This window comes from Schistocerca gregaria, chromosome 5 (assembly GCF_023897955.1).
Source record: "Schistocerca gregaria isolate iqSchGreg1 chromosome 5, iqSchGreg1.2, whole genome shotgun sequence".
NCBI classification, from domain to species: domain Eukaryota; kingdom Metazoa; phylum Arthropoda; class Insecta; order Orthoptera; family Acrididae; genus Schistocerca; species Schistocerca gregaria.
Genome location: NC_064924.1, coordinates 308,631,396 through 308,648,540, shown reverse-complemented (window position 1 = coordinate 308,648,540; position 17,145 = coordinate 308,631,396). Strand labels below are relative to the sequence as shown.

Genomic DNA, 17,145 nt, shown 5'->3' with positions numbered 1-17,145 from the left:
ACTCCGTCAGGATCCACTGTAAGTACAATGACAGTTAGGTGGGAGCTGAGAAAACTTGGATTTCACGGTCGAGCGGCTGTTCATAAGCCACACATCACGCTGGTGAATGCCAAACGACACCTCGCTTGGTGTAAGGAGCGTACATATTCGACACCATTGTGGATTGGTGCACCATGATCCATAATTGTCGCCTTTCGACAAAAGACGAATGATAGCCCATCATACAGGATGATTTTATTACCGTTTAAAAACCTTCGAATCGACTTACCTTAGGAGACAAGCGATTTGCTATATGACACATGGGATCGCAAATACCCTGAAACACCGCAAAAGTGGATGACACATGTTCAACATGTGACGTCACCAGATGATGTACCTCACCACACGTGCAGCGGTTGGGCCTATCGCGCCTGATCATCCCACCACAAGTCAAGGATTCACGTCGGTGGGGCACCGGGCCATCGTACGTGACTTTAGCGCATGTGGCTTAAGTTTCCAGTTTTGCGTTGGCGGGCAGTATTTTTTTCATTGTGTCAGGCAGTTACGTATTTGAACTAAGATCTATTATTTTACTTATGGATCTCACAGTCTCCGCTGGTACATTCCAAAATACAGTACGACAAACGCCTGATGGACTGCGACACCAGTAAATGAGTAAGCTTCCGATTTGAGTTGTTAGTAATAAATGACCTGCGTCTTTTTACTCAATAGCATCCCTCATCCCAAAAAAAAAACGAATGAAAGAACGGACGAAACGAAAAAAAACACAAAATAATACAACTTTTATTTGATAACAACGAGGACAACAAATTTGTAATTTCTACCTTTACAACTGAACAAAAAATGTTTGAAACCGGCATCCCTTGGTCGAATGCAATTATTAAATATCTCAATCATCCATCACGCCCAACCACAAATGCTGCAGGTGTGGCAAGGCACATCTTTCGACGTCACCTGTACAATATTTCTCATTCATGTTTGGGTTGCTTCACGACGTTTGTGCCATTTGTTTCTTTCATTAAATTCCTTATCTCCGCGTCATCTACGTCGCTTCGGATGTTTCTCGACGTTAATAAGAACCACTTCATATATTTTAGGCAGCCCGAAAATGTGTCTCTAATATTAACACTTGACCAAATCATGCTTAGAAATATACACGACGCAAAGCGAAGAAACATGTTTTTACCACTCCTAAAAAGTATACTAAGTGGTCCATTACCGTATGTACTAAGTATTCCTTGACATTGTATCTCTGAACTAATTATTCTCGCATTTGTTCACAGTAACGCTCACTTAATTGTAGCAAACCAGTTTCAACAATTTCAACATGATTAAAACTGAAGGAATGAAAATTATTTTTATGCTTCCCTGCTCTTGATTAAAGCTTTGTTCTGAAACTATACAGTACCTCGGTTCGAAATTATATAAGAGACTAGAAGGAAAATATTTGCTCAATATTAATTCAGAATCACTAAAAAAATTTATATGACATACTGATTCAGGAATGTTATTATTCAGTTGGAGAATTCATGAAGGATGATCCGAGAATTTGGGCAGAAGAGAACTCACATATAACCTTAAAATTTGCTACATTCAAAAATAATCAATTACGTATGCTATGCAGCATATAAGGTGGCTAGAGTCAAAGGGCTACAAGTGATAAACCAAAACATTCGGAGATACTTGCAATAGTGGATGAACCACTCTACTCATGGCAATGGGATATTAGTGCACTGAGTGATCTGAACTGATTCCTAGCGATTATCTGAAGAATTACTTAACAAGATGCGTTTTCTCTTTGGATACAAAGATATGAAAGTGCACATACATATATTTGTCAAAGTGGTGGGTCAAGCCTTATGATAATGCTATGTAGGGCTCGGAATTGACATTTCGCTTATTTAAAATAAATAACAGTATATCTACGTGCGTATGAGAAGAACTTGCTTCGAAATTTATGTTTTTTATGTAACGTTTTTTTTCGTTTGTCTTATCCACGTCGTTATACGTGTAATCAATAAACGTTATGTGTATGAAATGGTATAATACGTGAAAATGGGACAAGAGTGTGTTAGATTGTTGTGTTTCGTTCTAAGCCAAATATTAATGAGTCAGAGGTATGCACGAGTAAATTGCATCCTTGGTGGCAGAGGAGTGTACGTGCAAATTAGGTTATTGGTAAAAACATTACTGAACACAACATTCTTTATTTAACTCACTGATATTGTATGCGTAGCTTCATTAATAACCACTACGTATGATTGTTGCTGTAGACGATATAACAAATGAACACAGCATTTAAAAGTTTTCACGCAAATTTTTATTCTCTCAGAATCGTCACTTTTATCGCACCCCTTTGATTTTAACGGCCTGATATTATATTACTGATATTTTATGAATGTAAATTAACTTTTGTGGTTTGATTGGTCTCTTGTACATTAATCTGATTACTTGAAATTTTATGTTATAAAATAATAGTTCTTTTCCATTCTGTTCTAATTAATTTACCGTGACTGTGAACCAGGATGCTTATTTCAACATTCTGGAAGATCAGGTGTTGCTCTTTCGTCTACATTATCTCGGTTAGTATGTGATGGACGCCACCGTCTTCCATGATGACAACAGATGTATTCACGGGGCTGCACGTATAACTCCTCGTTTGGGAAACGCACAGGTGCACTATCGCTCCTCAACTGGTTCTCTCTTTACCCCACAAAAAATGTCTGGGACTATTTAAAAGAGCACGTGAAACATAGAAATCAGTATCCCTGTATAGCTTCGTTATGAACTAGAAAATTAGCGAAACAGATGTAACTGGAATGAAAACTAATTCAGTTTTTCGGTATGAATGGAGGCGTTATTGAAGTATGAGTAACTTGTTTGCATAGGAATTATATGTTCTTGGGTTATATTTATTTTGTCTTTTCGCTTTCATTAATCTAAAACAGCCTTTTTTTCTTTTAAATGAACTGCTGCTGTGCTCCTTGCTGAAGTGGCAAACATTGGCATCCCATAATAATGGAATACCATTGGCTGTATTACTGTACCTCACTCAATTTAACCTGTTGATGAAATCGCTCACATTGATCTTCGCAGTCATAACTCAGATTTTCGAGGGAAAAATCAAAGTGTCTGATCAAAGAATGACTCCTGCCCTTTGTCAAACAGAAATACTTTCTGAACATTTTCAAGACGTTGGCTAGAGTACGTTTTCCTGCCTCAGATCTTAGTAACAATCTCTCTCATTCATGCCTTTGATTGAAAAGAAAATCATTTCTCGAATGTGGGGTTCAACAAACACGCGGTATTTCATTTTGCTGCTGCTAGATGGGGGAAGGTACGCAAAGATACGTGAAAAATTCTCCATATTTGCGTAAGGCTTTACAAACTCCTTCAGTAGGTCCAACATCAAGTATAGAAGCGGTAACAGAACTGTTTTACCTCAGATGAACCAGTTCTTAAGCAGATCGCTCTTCTCTCCAGGCTTAAAAAATTTCATTGAGGAGACTTAGGCGGTTTTCCCTTCTACCACATTGAAGCAAGACTAAACGGCAAGAAAAAGCCATTTTCATTCACGAAGCTTTTCGTGTTGGCCTATGCAGACAATGTTTATTTATATTAGCAGCCTCACATTAAAGACGATACCTAACATGTTGTGATACAGTCACAATGCAAAGATTCTACATTTGGAAACAATTAGGTTGTTGTGCTGTTGTTAGATGACTTGATAGACAATAAGCTATAGTGTATAAATATTATTTTAACATATTTGTTGTAGTTTACTGTCGCATTTGATTACCCGTGTCGTCCAGATTTATAACATCTTCAGATCAAGTTACAGGGCAACCCATCTGTTCCATGTGCTGTGCGCAGCTTCCGTGTCACACGTTAGTGACTTATAGAAGTTTTCCAAGGCACATAGAATTAATGAGTTGCTCTGCAACGAAAATTCGACTGTAAATGTTGGAAGATGTTATACTGGTGCGTATGTTTGCCTATCCTTTTTAGTGCTATATTGGTACCTTAAGTAACATGTTATATTTTGTGGACTCTACCCTGTGCAAGCTTTACAGTAAAGCTTCACCAGGTCTTTAAATGCATCAATATGGTTAGGTAGTCACCATTTATATCAGAGTAGCTCCTCGTGTTTCTATAGAGAGGAGAACATGTCATAAAACAAACATACCACCAATTTTTTTTACGTCCCCAAAAGTGAAATTAGGCTGAAAAATATGGAATAAGTCAATAAAACTGAAATGTATTATTATTTAATAGGTAATAACAAACTTTTCACAGAGCATGTAAATGTACAATGCACTAAGATGCATTCATGATTCTTAAGCTATTAATGCTACACATTCTAAACAGAACACGTGTTTGCGACACTCATTTACATTTATCACATTACTGTATATAAGCTGAAATCTGTTTTTCCCGCCAAGTTATTTTATGCTACTAATTATGTATACATATCAATGAAGTTGAATGAGTTGGCGACCAGTTTAGTTTTCAGGCGCCTGTCAAACTGAACTTCATTAATACTTCAATTTTGCATGGCTGCTGGGAAGATAGCAAGAAAGTGATTAATGGACACCTTTCTGGACTAAAGTCAATCTTTATTAAATGTATTCTTATTTATAGTATTACACTGTTCATTTGACAAGGAGTTACATATACATGTAAACAGTTTAGTAAAGTTAAGTATATTGGAAGGTAGTAGTTTGTGCAGACAGTTCTTAGAACAGGCTTCTGTAAAACATTTTGCATCTTACTCCACAAATGTATTATTACACACTTTTGGACTCACAAAGCTTTGTTTGTCCTAATGAGTGATCATACAAATTCTTGTATGAAATTATAGAATCGAAGTACGAGAAATACACTTCCTTTTTAATACACTTCCTTGTCTGTTTGTTAGATACAAACTTTGCAGTTGATTTTAAATAAACTTCCCCATATGATAGAGACTTGAAACTTTGTCAGAACGTATGTCATAACTAGATGACAATGCTGTATTAACTCACTTTCTTGTCCGGTACGTGGTGGTGGGTGTTCTGTCTACCACAGCGATTTTCCCCTTTTCTTCTTACAGTCGCGAATAGTACTCGGGAAGAACGATTGCTGGTAAGACTCCATGTGAATTCGAATCTCTCTGATTTTTCATTCATTGTATTCTCGTCAGATACATGTAAGAGAAAGTAATATATCGTTTGACTCAGGTGGAGAGAACCTGAAATAAGCCTGAAACTTATCACATATCTCTTTAAAAATGAATTAACGCAATTTCAGAAATTTTATGGTCTCATTAATTCATTACTTTATGTGTACAGACTAAAGCAGTTCCTGAAAATTTATAACAAGGCTGGGAATCAAACCCGCAGTTTCAAACTATATACATAAACATATATCTGTTGTAAATGCATCAAAATATTTGAAATGGACTGAAAAATTTCATACACACAACACTTATAAGCAGAAAATATTCAAATGTAAATAGTTTTATAATAATGCGTTTTCAAAACAGACTATAAGGACTCTTCTCCTAGCGCCATATAGGTTCCTAACCCCTTACAGAAAATTTTGAAAAATGTGCTTATGAAGTTCTAATAGCTATGACAATACTTGAAAAATTTAAATTGAGAAACGTAGAAGCGTGCAATAGATAAGTCATACAAAAATATTTCACCTAAGTCACTAAAATTTTTTTTCGTAGTCTAAATGATCCTCAGTGATGTGTCATTTTTCTCAACAACAGCTATTCACTACACGACTTACCATTATCTATTGCACGAGCCCTATTCACTACACGTCTTACCATTATCTATTGTACGTGCCACATGTCTTTCGTTCCAAAATTCTACAAGTATCTTCATACTTATTAAAGTCACAACCATAAATATATAGGGGCAGGAATCTGCATGGGGCTAGGAGAAATGCTAGGAGAAATGCTTTTTAGTTAGTTTTAAAGACGTGTGATTTTAAAAACTTTTTATTTAAATAATTGTTTATTTTTATATCGCTTATGTCTTTTCCAGTCCGCAGCAGCTCTGTAGTATACTCCTCCCAAATTAATTTACTATTAATATCAAGTTGATATACCCCTTATTTGATACTACCATCCTCTTCTATCTTGGTGTGTTATAATTTAGGCAAATACTAGATGACTATCAACAAAAATAAAAGAATGGATAAGTGACAAGGTTGAATAATATCTTGTGACGCCGAAGCAATTGCGAAATAAGGCAGTAAAGGCGATAGACGAGTTTTTCTATTTGGACAGTAAAATAACTGGCTATGACCGAAGTGGAGAGGATGTTAAATGCAGACTGGCATCAGCAAGAAAACGGTTTCTGAAAAAAAGAAATCTGTTAACATCGACCACACCTGTGAGGAAGTCTTTTGTGAAAGTATTTGTATGGAGTGTAGCCTTGTATGGAAGTGAAAGCAGGACAATAAACAGTTCATATAAAAAGGGGAATAGAAGCTTTTTAAATGTGTTGCTGTAGGCCAATGCTGAAGACTGGATGTGTGGATCGATTGACTACTGAGAAAGGGGAAAAAATAGACAAATGTCGCGCAGCTTGTATAAAACAAGGGACTGACTGATACGACACATTCTGAGGCATTTAGGAATCGTGATGCAGGGAAGTGAGGAGGGTGAAGAGAGTTTTCAATAGAACAGAGTGTCGTTGATAGTTGCGTCACACAGTTGTCCGGTTTGAAGACTACAACAACAACTGGGAGAAAATCTCGTACAAGTTATAAAGTTGAGATATTTTTAATGCGTCGACACGTCGTTGACATTGCGTATTTTTACTCTCACGCGTCTGAGCCTCCAAAGAATTCAGTGAATGATAAATGGCAATCTTCGCGGTTGAGATGGATCCATCTATAAGATGTGCACCATACGCTACTTCATTATTGCTGAAGTAAGTGGTTCCATATTACAATTTACACAAAAATCTTTATGATTTACGCATCTTCCGTTATGGTGACTGTGCATCGGAAACCGGTTTGCAAACACTATTTGTGTTCTGCATTATTACGAGAGGCAGCGGAGAGCACTGTAACTTCATGACGTCACAGTTGTATTTATTGCAACGCAGCACGAGGACACAGGCCAGCGTGGTGAATGAACGCAGATAATCTGAAATCGCTCCTACCGCCAATGTGGGGACGCCACCGACACTGTTGACACACTACATATCACGCCTGCAAAGCCCGATTTGTTTACGACCCAGTTTCCGCTTGGAGGTGAGGAACGAGACCTAAATGTTATAAATGACACAGCGTATTTACGATGCGGCAAACGTTTGTTCATTTACATAAATTGTAACACGTCGTTTAATGAGTGGCAAGTCAAATGCCCTTTACCACACTGAGCGAAAGAGCGCCCGCTGTCGAAAATTACGGCAGCTCGTTGGCGTTACGCTAGCGTGGCTACGGCAGGAGTTCACGTAATTGCATACCGTCCCAGAAGCACTTTCATTGCCGATTTTATCGCGTATTGTTAACGTATAGCTGCAGAAGAACGTTAACCTTCGTGACTAATTGCCTGAATCAAACGCTTCATTGGTTCGTGTGGGACGCAAGAATAAGCGCCGATCAGGAGAACGAACGGATTGGTCACTAGTATTATTTAAAAATAATACTGCGGCATGAGTTTAGATAACACAAGCTTCCAAAGCAAATCATGAAAGTCTTTTTCAGACCTTCTGCCTCGGACGTAGTCGTTTATTAATATGTTTGCACACTGCGTCACAATTTACAGAAGCGAATAAATGTCGTAGCAAGAGGCAGTGGACGTATGTGTATATCACGATATGACATGTTGTGTATCAATGGCAGTCTCATGTTTGATAGCGTTGTTACAAGTGCTTTATTTAATTTTTTATTGAATCTATTTTTGACAACCTGTAAATATTTATCTGAAATGCTCCCACTTGGTGGCAGGGCTTCGTGAAGGCAAGATGTGAAAGGAATTTGCTTAAGTAGCGATTACCAGTCTGAAGGTGAAACATTTACTATTGCATGAATTAGTAAGTTACGTGTTCCGTAGATCATGTTCACGTTATAACGTGGGACATTATTCTGAACAAACATGGAACACACAAAAAACAAAAAACAAAAACAAAACAAAAAAACATTTGTATTGCAACATGTTGGCCATTTGCTGTTAGATGAATAATTATTTCTACTCAGGATTTTCTCTGTGGAGAAGCGTGTTTAATCCTCCTTTCACACACTCCTGATGTATACTGCACCGTTTATTTCCACGGGTAGATTATCAAAGAGTTTTATCGCTTCGTATTTGAACCCATTCTGCGGGAAAATTATATGCAGTTAAAGATAATTCAGATAAAGTTTCGTCCTGGTGTTGTATCTGTGTTACACTCAATCTCAGATGGACTGTTGATAACAAATTTCCTAAATGAATGTGTGCTGTAGGTTATGTTTAATAGAGTTGGCTGCTTAGAGAGACACCGGAAAAATGTAGGTGTGTGAATTCCACAAAAAATTCTAATTACTTTCTTTTGAGCAATGAACGCTTTTGGCCTAAATCAGATGTTACCGCGGAACATTATCTCGTAAAAGCCATCGGTGAATGAAATCTTGCTAAATCTATCAACTTATTTCCTTCTCTATCGTGAAAGATGGAAAAAATACTCATTATGATAGAACTAGTCGAACCTGAGAGTTTTAGTAGGTCTACTATATGATTTTTCAATTTGAACTTTTCATGGATAAACGCACCTGAGAACTTAGAATTTTTTACCCTGTTTATTACTTCTTTTTGGTGTACTAGATTAATACATTTATTACAGTACAAAACTGATGGAATTACATTTTTTCAAATATAAAATCTAGAGAGTGAATAACAGGCCGAAAAAATTACAAAATAACGCTTCATCAGCTGCAGACACTTTTATTTGCCATATTTACTGACGAGGTGACTTTCGGTAGAGTGCAGACATAGTGTACCTAATTATTTCTTATACATCATGTGTTCATTACAGATGTTGTCAAGTGCGGAGAGATTTCTTTCTGAGTGTGTCAGCAAGTTAATGTTCGAAAATAGTGCTTCCCATGCTGTGGTAATATATGCTCAAAGGCACAGGCAGCAAAAGACAGTCTCACATTCACAGAAATGTGCAACATAATAACTGATTTATGAATACCAGTCATAAACCGTTGATAGCAGCATGCTGGGAAATAGACTTAACGGAAGCTGTAAAAGCTTTCATAAATTAAGTAATACAGTCTCAGATCTCTATCAGTTCCATCCAACACGAACAGATTTAAGAGAAAGTTATATTCATGTTTGGTGTTGAAAGCCAGTAAAGTACGCGAATGTGTTGTTGTGGTCTTCAGTCCAGAGACTGGTTTGATGAAGCTCTCCATGCTACTCTATCTTGTGCAAGCTTCTTCATCTCACAGTACCTACTGCAACCTACATCCTTCTGAATCTGTTTGGTGTATTCATCTCTTGGTCTCCCTCTACGATTTTTACCCTACACGCTGCCCTCCAGTACTAAATTGGTGATCCCTTGACGCCTCAGAACATGTCCTACCAACCGATCCCTTCTTCTAGTTAAGTTGTGTCACAAACGTCTATTGTCCCCAATCCTATTCAATACCTCCTCATTAGTTATATGATCTACCCATCTAATCTTCAGCATTCTTCTGTAGCACCACATTTCGAAAGCTTCTATTCTCTTCTTGTCCACACTATTTATCGTCCATGTTTCACTTCCATACATGGCTACACTCCATACAAATACTTTCAGAAATGACTTCCTGACACTTAAATCTATACTCGATGTTAAGAAATTTCTCTTCTTCAGAAACGCTTTTCTTGCCGTTGCCAGTCTACATTTGATATCCTCTCTACTTCGACCATCATCAGTTATTTTGCTCCCCAAATAGCAAAACTCCGCGAATAGTACAGCGTTTAATGACGTAGGTAGGAGAAATGATAAAAGCTAAGTAAATTAAATAAATGCATTCAATAGTTAAGTAGTAAGTATCATTCCAGAGATCCAACTGGATCTAAAAGTGTATTACAATGCCGTACTCAATTTCATGCTAGCAAGAGTTACTTTCCAAGAATTCCTGCACTACCCAAAAGCTAGTGTTCTACTGCAAATCCTCTCTTCTACGCCAGACGCCCAGAGCTTAGATGAGGTGTCATCGCATAGATGGTAGAACTAAGTATTTTCAATTCAAATGGTGCTTGTTCTATTAAACACAAAGATAATGTAGGCAAAATTCAGAAAGCAGAGGTTTATTTTCGAAGACCAAGAAAAAGTTTGGGTGTCATATGCTGCTGGGGCAAAGCATTAGATCCTTAAGATGGTGCTAAGGTACAAATATTCAGTTATAGGTACCATTTAACATGTCAGACAATCACGTGATAGAAATCTCTACGATTAATGAGGGCGACATTAAACAATAACTTTTTTCCTTGCTTCTCCACATTTTGCCAGTCATCATAAAAATTACATTAACTAATGTGAAATGAAGACGATGATCGCCCCCTACTTCTTAATTTTTTCATTTCCCTGTTGCATTAATATATAATATGTTGTATTGGTGTGCTAATACGTGATTCCCCTCAAAGAATAAACGCAAATGTATACACCACATGGCCTAGTATTTATAGCGAGCACTACTAATCACGTCACTAGAACTTGCCAAGAACGCTATAGGACCATTAAGAAGTGTGTACGGAATTATTCCAATCTATTTGTCAGGGAGTACACGATCTTTTCCATCAGAACCAGCTCCTCTATAACAGGCACGGGCAACTTTTGGTGACCCGCGGGCCTAATTCGCATATTTATTTATTTAAGATAGTGGGCAACCTAGTCATGACGTGAAAGGACCGCTCCTGGTCTATAGAGTCAAAACCGTAACGTCTGTTGATTCTTGCAGAGAAGATAAAAACAACCAGCCACTTTTTATAACGCTATTTATTCACATAAATAGCGCCCTTACCCGTTTCGAACTAAACAGGTTTATCATCAGACTGCCTGTTCACGTTAAGGAACATGTTTGTTGTTATTTACATTACCGGCGCCGGTAATGGGGATATTAATATGAATATATAGCATAATAAGTGTAGCAAGAATCAATCTGTATTTTGCACACAGCCACGGTCTCAAAATATCAGTTATCGACAAAATAGCATTTACCGTCTGTTATGTTTAAAGCAAAGATATGAATCATACCCCTATCTCAACACACCATGTCAGAAAATTGTGCCTAAAAGATGTTTCTGAGAGTACATTAATCTTACGTTCACCCAAAATTTCTTCCGCGGACCAGAATGGATGCAGTTGTCGACCAGATGCGGGCCATGGGCCACCGCTTGCCCACCCATGCTTTAGAAGATCGGTAACTTATCTGGCATCGGACAGCATTGATAAGATTATTTTATGATTGCCTCAAATTCACTGTTTTGCATGTTGAACCAGTATTCTATCAGGAGATAAAAAAGACTAAGAAAAAGCTGGAATGTTCTTAAAATCTATATCTATTTCTGTATCTGAATATTTTTTTTAAGTTCAGTTTATTAATAAAAGACATTCAACCTGACCGTGAGGAGTCCGATCTTTCAGAAACAACCACATAAAAAGAGAAACAAGTCACAGCGACAAAATCAGTTTGTCATCCCTGGAGTAAATGTAACAGATCGTCAGTTCATAATTAACAGAGCAACACAGTTTTTGGAAAGCTTCACAAACTACAAAATTTATCTTTCTTCAAGGCTGGCACATTCACAATTAGAGGTAAGTCCTAGTGCAGAAGACAAGGAATATGTATGAATCAACCAACTATATTCTATGTAATCAGTGGGTTTCCGTGATAAAATGCCGAGACAGCTGTTACTATCTTTGATAAGGATGTTCAGTGTTGAGTCCTTCGTCTGTCATGCTTGCAGAAGAAATATCTAGAACCATCATTTTCTGATCCTCATGACAGAAGGACACTGGTCAAACAGGAGTGTTCTTATAGATGTCGGAGCTATTAATAGAGAGAAAACGTCGCGAATGAAATGCCGTTAAAATCATAAGAACAGAAATTTTTAATAGCAAAAAAAGTAATTCAATAACGAGTCGCATATTCAGTCTGTATTTGTAGTGCGGATACAGATTTCAGCTATTAGATAGCTTTCTTCAGTGCGTTTAAATCGATTTTTCTGAGTTTGAATCTGGCCACGTACATCTTAAAGTCGTATTGTAACATGTATTGTCACAAGGATGATGAGTCCGTATTCAATAACTGAAACCTAGATCTGCAATAAAAAAAACAGATTAGATCTGAGACTGATTGCTGAGTCCCTTTTCCTTCCACCAAGGTGGAGTTTGTTGAGAATTTCGCTGCTTGTTGAAAGAAAAGGTTATCACACGCTGTGACCATTTGTATCTTTATAGAATAGTAGTTAAGTACGGTTGGTAGCCACGTGTTACTGGCTTGGAAGTGACAACAGCAAGTCTGTGAACATCATTCCTATAAAGCTAGGTATCCATACGGTAAATAGTTTACTGTCTGCACACTCTCAGGTAGTGAAAGTTTAATTGCAACCACCCTGTACTTGACTGGGATTGCACAATCTGTTTTTATCAAGATGAGTTTGTTCAGTTCTCGAGAAGAGGACATTGGATAGCATTGGCCAGACTGTCGTATATTTCTTTCATTTTTGGTCCATGGCTGCAATAAATTTTTTGAATGGCTCCACGCTGCCTAATAATTTTTGTTTTATTTTCGTGCTCTTCTAAAATTTTGGCAACATTTGCTATCGCACACGTTTTGTGAAAAAAACGCTTATTAATTTATCCGGATACTTGAAAACGACCTAATGCAAAACTGTACTATAGTACCAAAATAAAATAAATGATAAGAAATGCAGACCTCTTGAAGTCAATTATAAAAATACTGTATGTGTGCATGAAATTCAGTGCTTTATATTCTGAACAAGTATTACTACAAAAAAGAAGAGTTCGCTCTAGAAGACACGAGAAAGCAAGGATATGTTGTTACATTTTTAACTGAAATATTTGTTCAGTGCAGTGTGTGTGTGTGTGTGTGTGTGTGTGTGTGTGTGTGTGTGTGTGAGTGTGTGTGTGCGTGCGTTTAATTTTAAAGATAATCAGCCCGCCTATGAAAGTCTGGGTATATCAGGGACAACCGTATAAAAAGGCCAACAAATCAAAATTATAGGGCATTTTTGAGATAAATGCAAAAGTATCGTTTGTAGGTACGAACGACAGCAAATTGTTGGGACGTTTTCCCAAAACCCTTAATTATATTTCTATTTACGATTGGCACTTTCTCAATGTGAGTACAATCGCAAACCAAGAGTGAAGAAATATTATTAAAAATATTTTTCCAGTATTTGTAGGAGAACGGTAGTGAGTCGGTGCACAGTGTAAGGCTGTTAGGACCACGTGAGGCCACAGAACTATGCGTTAGTGTATTACGCGCGAATGATAGCGAAAGCAGTTACTCTTTTTAACAAATTTAGCAGCAGTTAACTGCATTGTTGAGATAGGAATCTCCCGTTGCTGTTAAACATATTTGAGTAAAAAATTAATGTCAAAGTGTGGTTTTTTGGACCAAAACGTAAATGGTCTAAATGTAAAGTTCTGAAAAGTCCGTTACCTTGAGTAATAATTACAAAATTTCAGCAACATCAGTGAAAAAAATCATACAAGCTGTCCATCCATTCCAAGCTACAGTCGGAAGATATGGTGTTACGACATAAAAATGTTATCTCGATAATACAACCTTTAGGCACGTAAATAGAACAAAGGTGCAGTACCGGGAAAAATTAATTATAACATTTATGAATTTCGCTCAACTACTGATCGAAAACGCGAGACGAGAAGAAAGATCGAAGACAGTATTTTGTGTCGCGTCGATGACAGTGTTATTGGTGATGCAGCACTTGATAAGGACGGATAATGCAATATGTCGTGATGGTTTTCAACAAAACAGCCCGGGAACTGGTCCTAGGCTACAAATGGAAGCTAGGCGAACCTATATCTGGTGTAATCCCTAACTTTCTTGAATGCCACGTTCCGTCAAGTTCGAATTTAATATTTCTGCTTTTGTGGGATCCAAACAACACCTGTAAATCAGAAGACCCTCATCAAGGACGTGTTATACTTCGTAGACTTAAAGCAGAGAAAACATGAAAATGTACAATAATATTTTCTGATCCGAGTCATGTACTTCTTGCGCAAGAGAAACGACATACATAACAATAAAAGCGGTACACAGAGCTACTAGTATTGCAGTAAGCCATGACTCTTGGTCGGGATGGACACAGCTGTCTAGCAAAAATATACAACTAGCAGTTGATATCTGGAGATACAGGATCGCCGCATGTCTGTAACGGTTCTCGGCGGATGGCAGCAGCAGCAGCAAGGTTTCCATTGCTGAAAGTCCCAGAGACGTAGCACTATTGAACACAGTTGCCACATTAGGTTACCGCAGTTCAATCATAATTTCGTGCTGAAAAAGTATACATTTCAAGGACATTCTTGTCCAATACTGAGTGTATCGTAGGATTGCTGTACTGAGTTGGTTCTTAGGTCCGAAAATTTAGGTACGCTTAAGTTTAGGGAAGGACTGCCGCTAGTGATCACTACGATATGACAGTCTTTTTTGTCTCGAACAACAGCGATAGCATAATATTTTTAATACATTTCGATGAAGTAATCATATTTACACAGCTGAAAGAACCTGTAACTGAGGAAACATATTTGGGTGAATAATTAAATAAAAGGAAAAGAGTTTTGACACATGCGAAATTTATATTCCTTAAAAAAAGCTCGAAAATACCTCAAAAATTTCAGAGTCGGTTAGCGGTGCATTGACGTAATAGGTTTCCAGTGTTCAACGATACACACAGCTGTTGTAATCAGTCAACACAATAACTGAGGTGGACATAGCTACCTAGGAAACACGTGGCAGAGATTCCGCAAATTCCTGTAGAAGTTCTCAGAATTTGATGGTAGCAACTACATTCCCACAGCTGAACGTAGCAAACGGGTGATAGTAGTATAAATTACTCAATCGGCACATTCGGATTCGTAATTGAATCGTAATTCATGACTGGAGAAATACTAACAGAAAATATTTTTCCGGTGATTTGTGTGTCCCAGCACTATAGCGAATCGATATTCATCTCAGGAATGAACTAAGTGTTGAGAAAGGTATGATAATCTTTTTCGCGCTACAGCAGAATACTACTTTTAACGAATTTCATAACAGATAATCATCTTTCTCGGCATGGAACCTGATGTCAGTGTCGGAACGTATTGGGATAAAAAATAGTTTTGGAAAAGGCAAATTAAAAAGTATCATGAGTATAATTTCGAAATTGATCATGAGACTTAAACACTATCAACTATAGAGCTGAATGGATTAACCAAAAATAATACAGTAACATTCCATCCATGAATATAAATCACACAATCACAGAAAGAAGAAAAATGATGTACTTCGTAGTTACAGCCACAAGCACACCAGATGATGAAACTGTATAATTTCGAAATGGGTTACGTTAATTAAATTCCTGGCATAAAAACTGAAACGTTTACGCAATAAGAAAATATTAATGAAAGGGAAAGCACTGACTGTTGCAGATGGTGGTTTTGTGAAGAAAAAATAAAAGAAACAAAATTCAGGAGACGATTCGTGATACGTAGGCATAAAAGATTTCAAGGTTAAACGAAACACACAGGCATTGCTACTGTGGAATTTAACGCTAGTGGAAGAACGGAACATTCCTCGAATTTCTATAGAGCTTCTCGGCACATGACGCTAGCAGCCACATTCCCAGAGCTGAACGTGGGACCGTGGTATTAATAGTGGATTTGCCTCCAGAGGTGAATCAGAATTCTGGGCTGATAGAAAATGCATTAGAGACCATTATTCCTCTACTGACGGTATCGTATGAGAATTGTAGTTAGGCAGTACTCGATCAGGATACTACTACATTGAAAAGAGTAGCTGCATGATTATATGAAATTCTTTTACTGGCGTCAGCGATAGCGAAATACTATTTATTAAAAAAATCGTATCATATTCCTGAGGCAGAGACGTCATAGAGATCCATTTCTGGATTATAGAGGCACTGGTACCGGACTGGGACAGGTGGACGTAGTTACCTTAGAAGCACACATCTTTAGGTTGCTTACCTGGGATGATTATAGAAATTTCAGAGCAGCTGGAGCAGATATTCTTCTGGGGCGGGACGCTGTTGGTACCATAACATATTTGAGTAAAAAAAAAAAAAAATTAGAAAAAGGTAAACCGTTGTTTTTTTGAGAAAGGCGTGTTTTAAGAACAAAAGAAAGTCTCAAAATTGCGGAGGAGGTTGGCGATGCTCGGAGATAATAGGTTGTCAGCCCTGAATGACACTAGAGGCACTAGTAAAGAAGTGTGGTGCGCGGGAAGCCGCAGATAAGGGGTTCCCCTCGTAGGGCGGTAGCAGCTACATTCCGACAGTAGCACAGAGGTGCCAGTACTGGAGTGAGCGGGTAGCCTCGGTCCAGATGTGGATGAGGCGGCGGGCGCCGCGGCGGCCTAGGGAAGCGGGCAGCTGGTGGCTGGCGGAGGGTACTCACCGCGGGGGAGGCAGCAGCAGGCGATCGCGGCGAGCAGCCACGCCGCGGCCGTGGGCGGCGCGCGCATCGTGCTGGCAGCTGGAAGCTGGCAGCTAGCAGCCGCGGCTGCGGGGGCCCGTCGCGTCGCCGTCGCCGTGGCCGTGGCCGCCGCCGAGCATCCCAGCCGCCGCCGCCGCCGTGTCGTCGCCGTGCGTCCGCCGAGCGCTGTCGTGCCGCAGCCCTCTGCCGGCCGGCCCCTGGACGACACTGGCCGCCGCCGCCGCCGCCGCCTCCGCCTCGGTCGCCGCCGCCGCCGCCGCCTCCCTCCGCCCCTCGACCGGGGCTGACCGAGGCCCGCCTCGCCGCCGCGCGATCAATACCGCGCGCAGGGCGCATGCGCGTCCCGCCACCAATCCGCTTTCAAAACTAGCGCGTTGCGCCACCGCTGGTCCTCCCGTTCATATATATACATACCTACACACACACACACACACACACACACACACACATATATATATATATATAT

At 38.9% G+C, this 17,145-nt stretch overlaps 1 protein-coding gene across 12 annotated transcripts in view; it reads right to left on the bottom strand.

The window, feature by feature from the left end:
• LOC126272147 (neuronal acetylcholine receptor subunit alpha-7-like) overlaps window positions 1-16,882 on the bottom strand; it is an 881,076-nt gene extending 864,194 nt beyond the window's left edge. For 9 of the 12 annotated variants that reach the window (XM_049974765.1, XM_049974769.1, XM_049974775.1 and 6 more), the window contains exon 1: window positions 16,641-16,863. In XM_049974765.1, the coding sequence (XP_049830722.1) occupies window positions 16,641-16,707 (67 nt within the window). In that variant the 5' untranslated portion in view covers window positions 16,708-16,863. Of the gene's footprint in view, window positions 1-16,640 lie in introns of all 12 variants that reach the window. The other 3 variants (XM_049974770.1, XM_049974772.1, XM_049974771.1) reach the window with 3 other exon arrangements.
• Window positions 16,883-17,145: the final 263 nt, after the last annotated feature.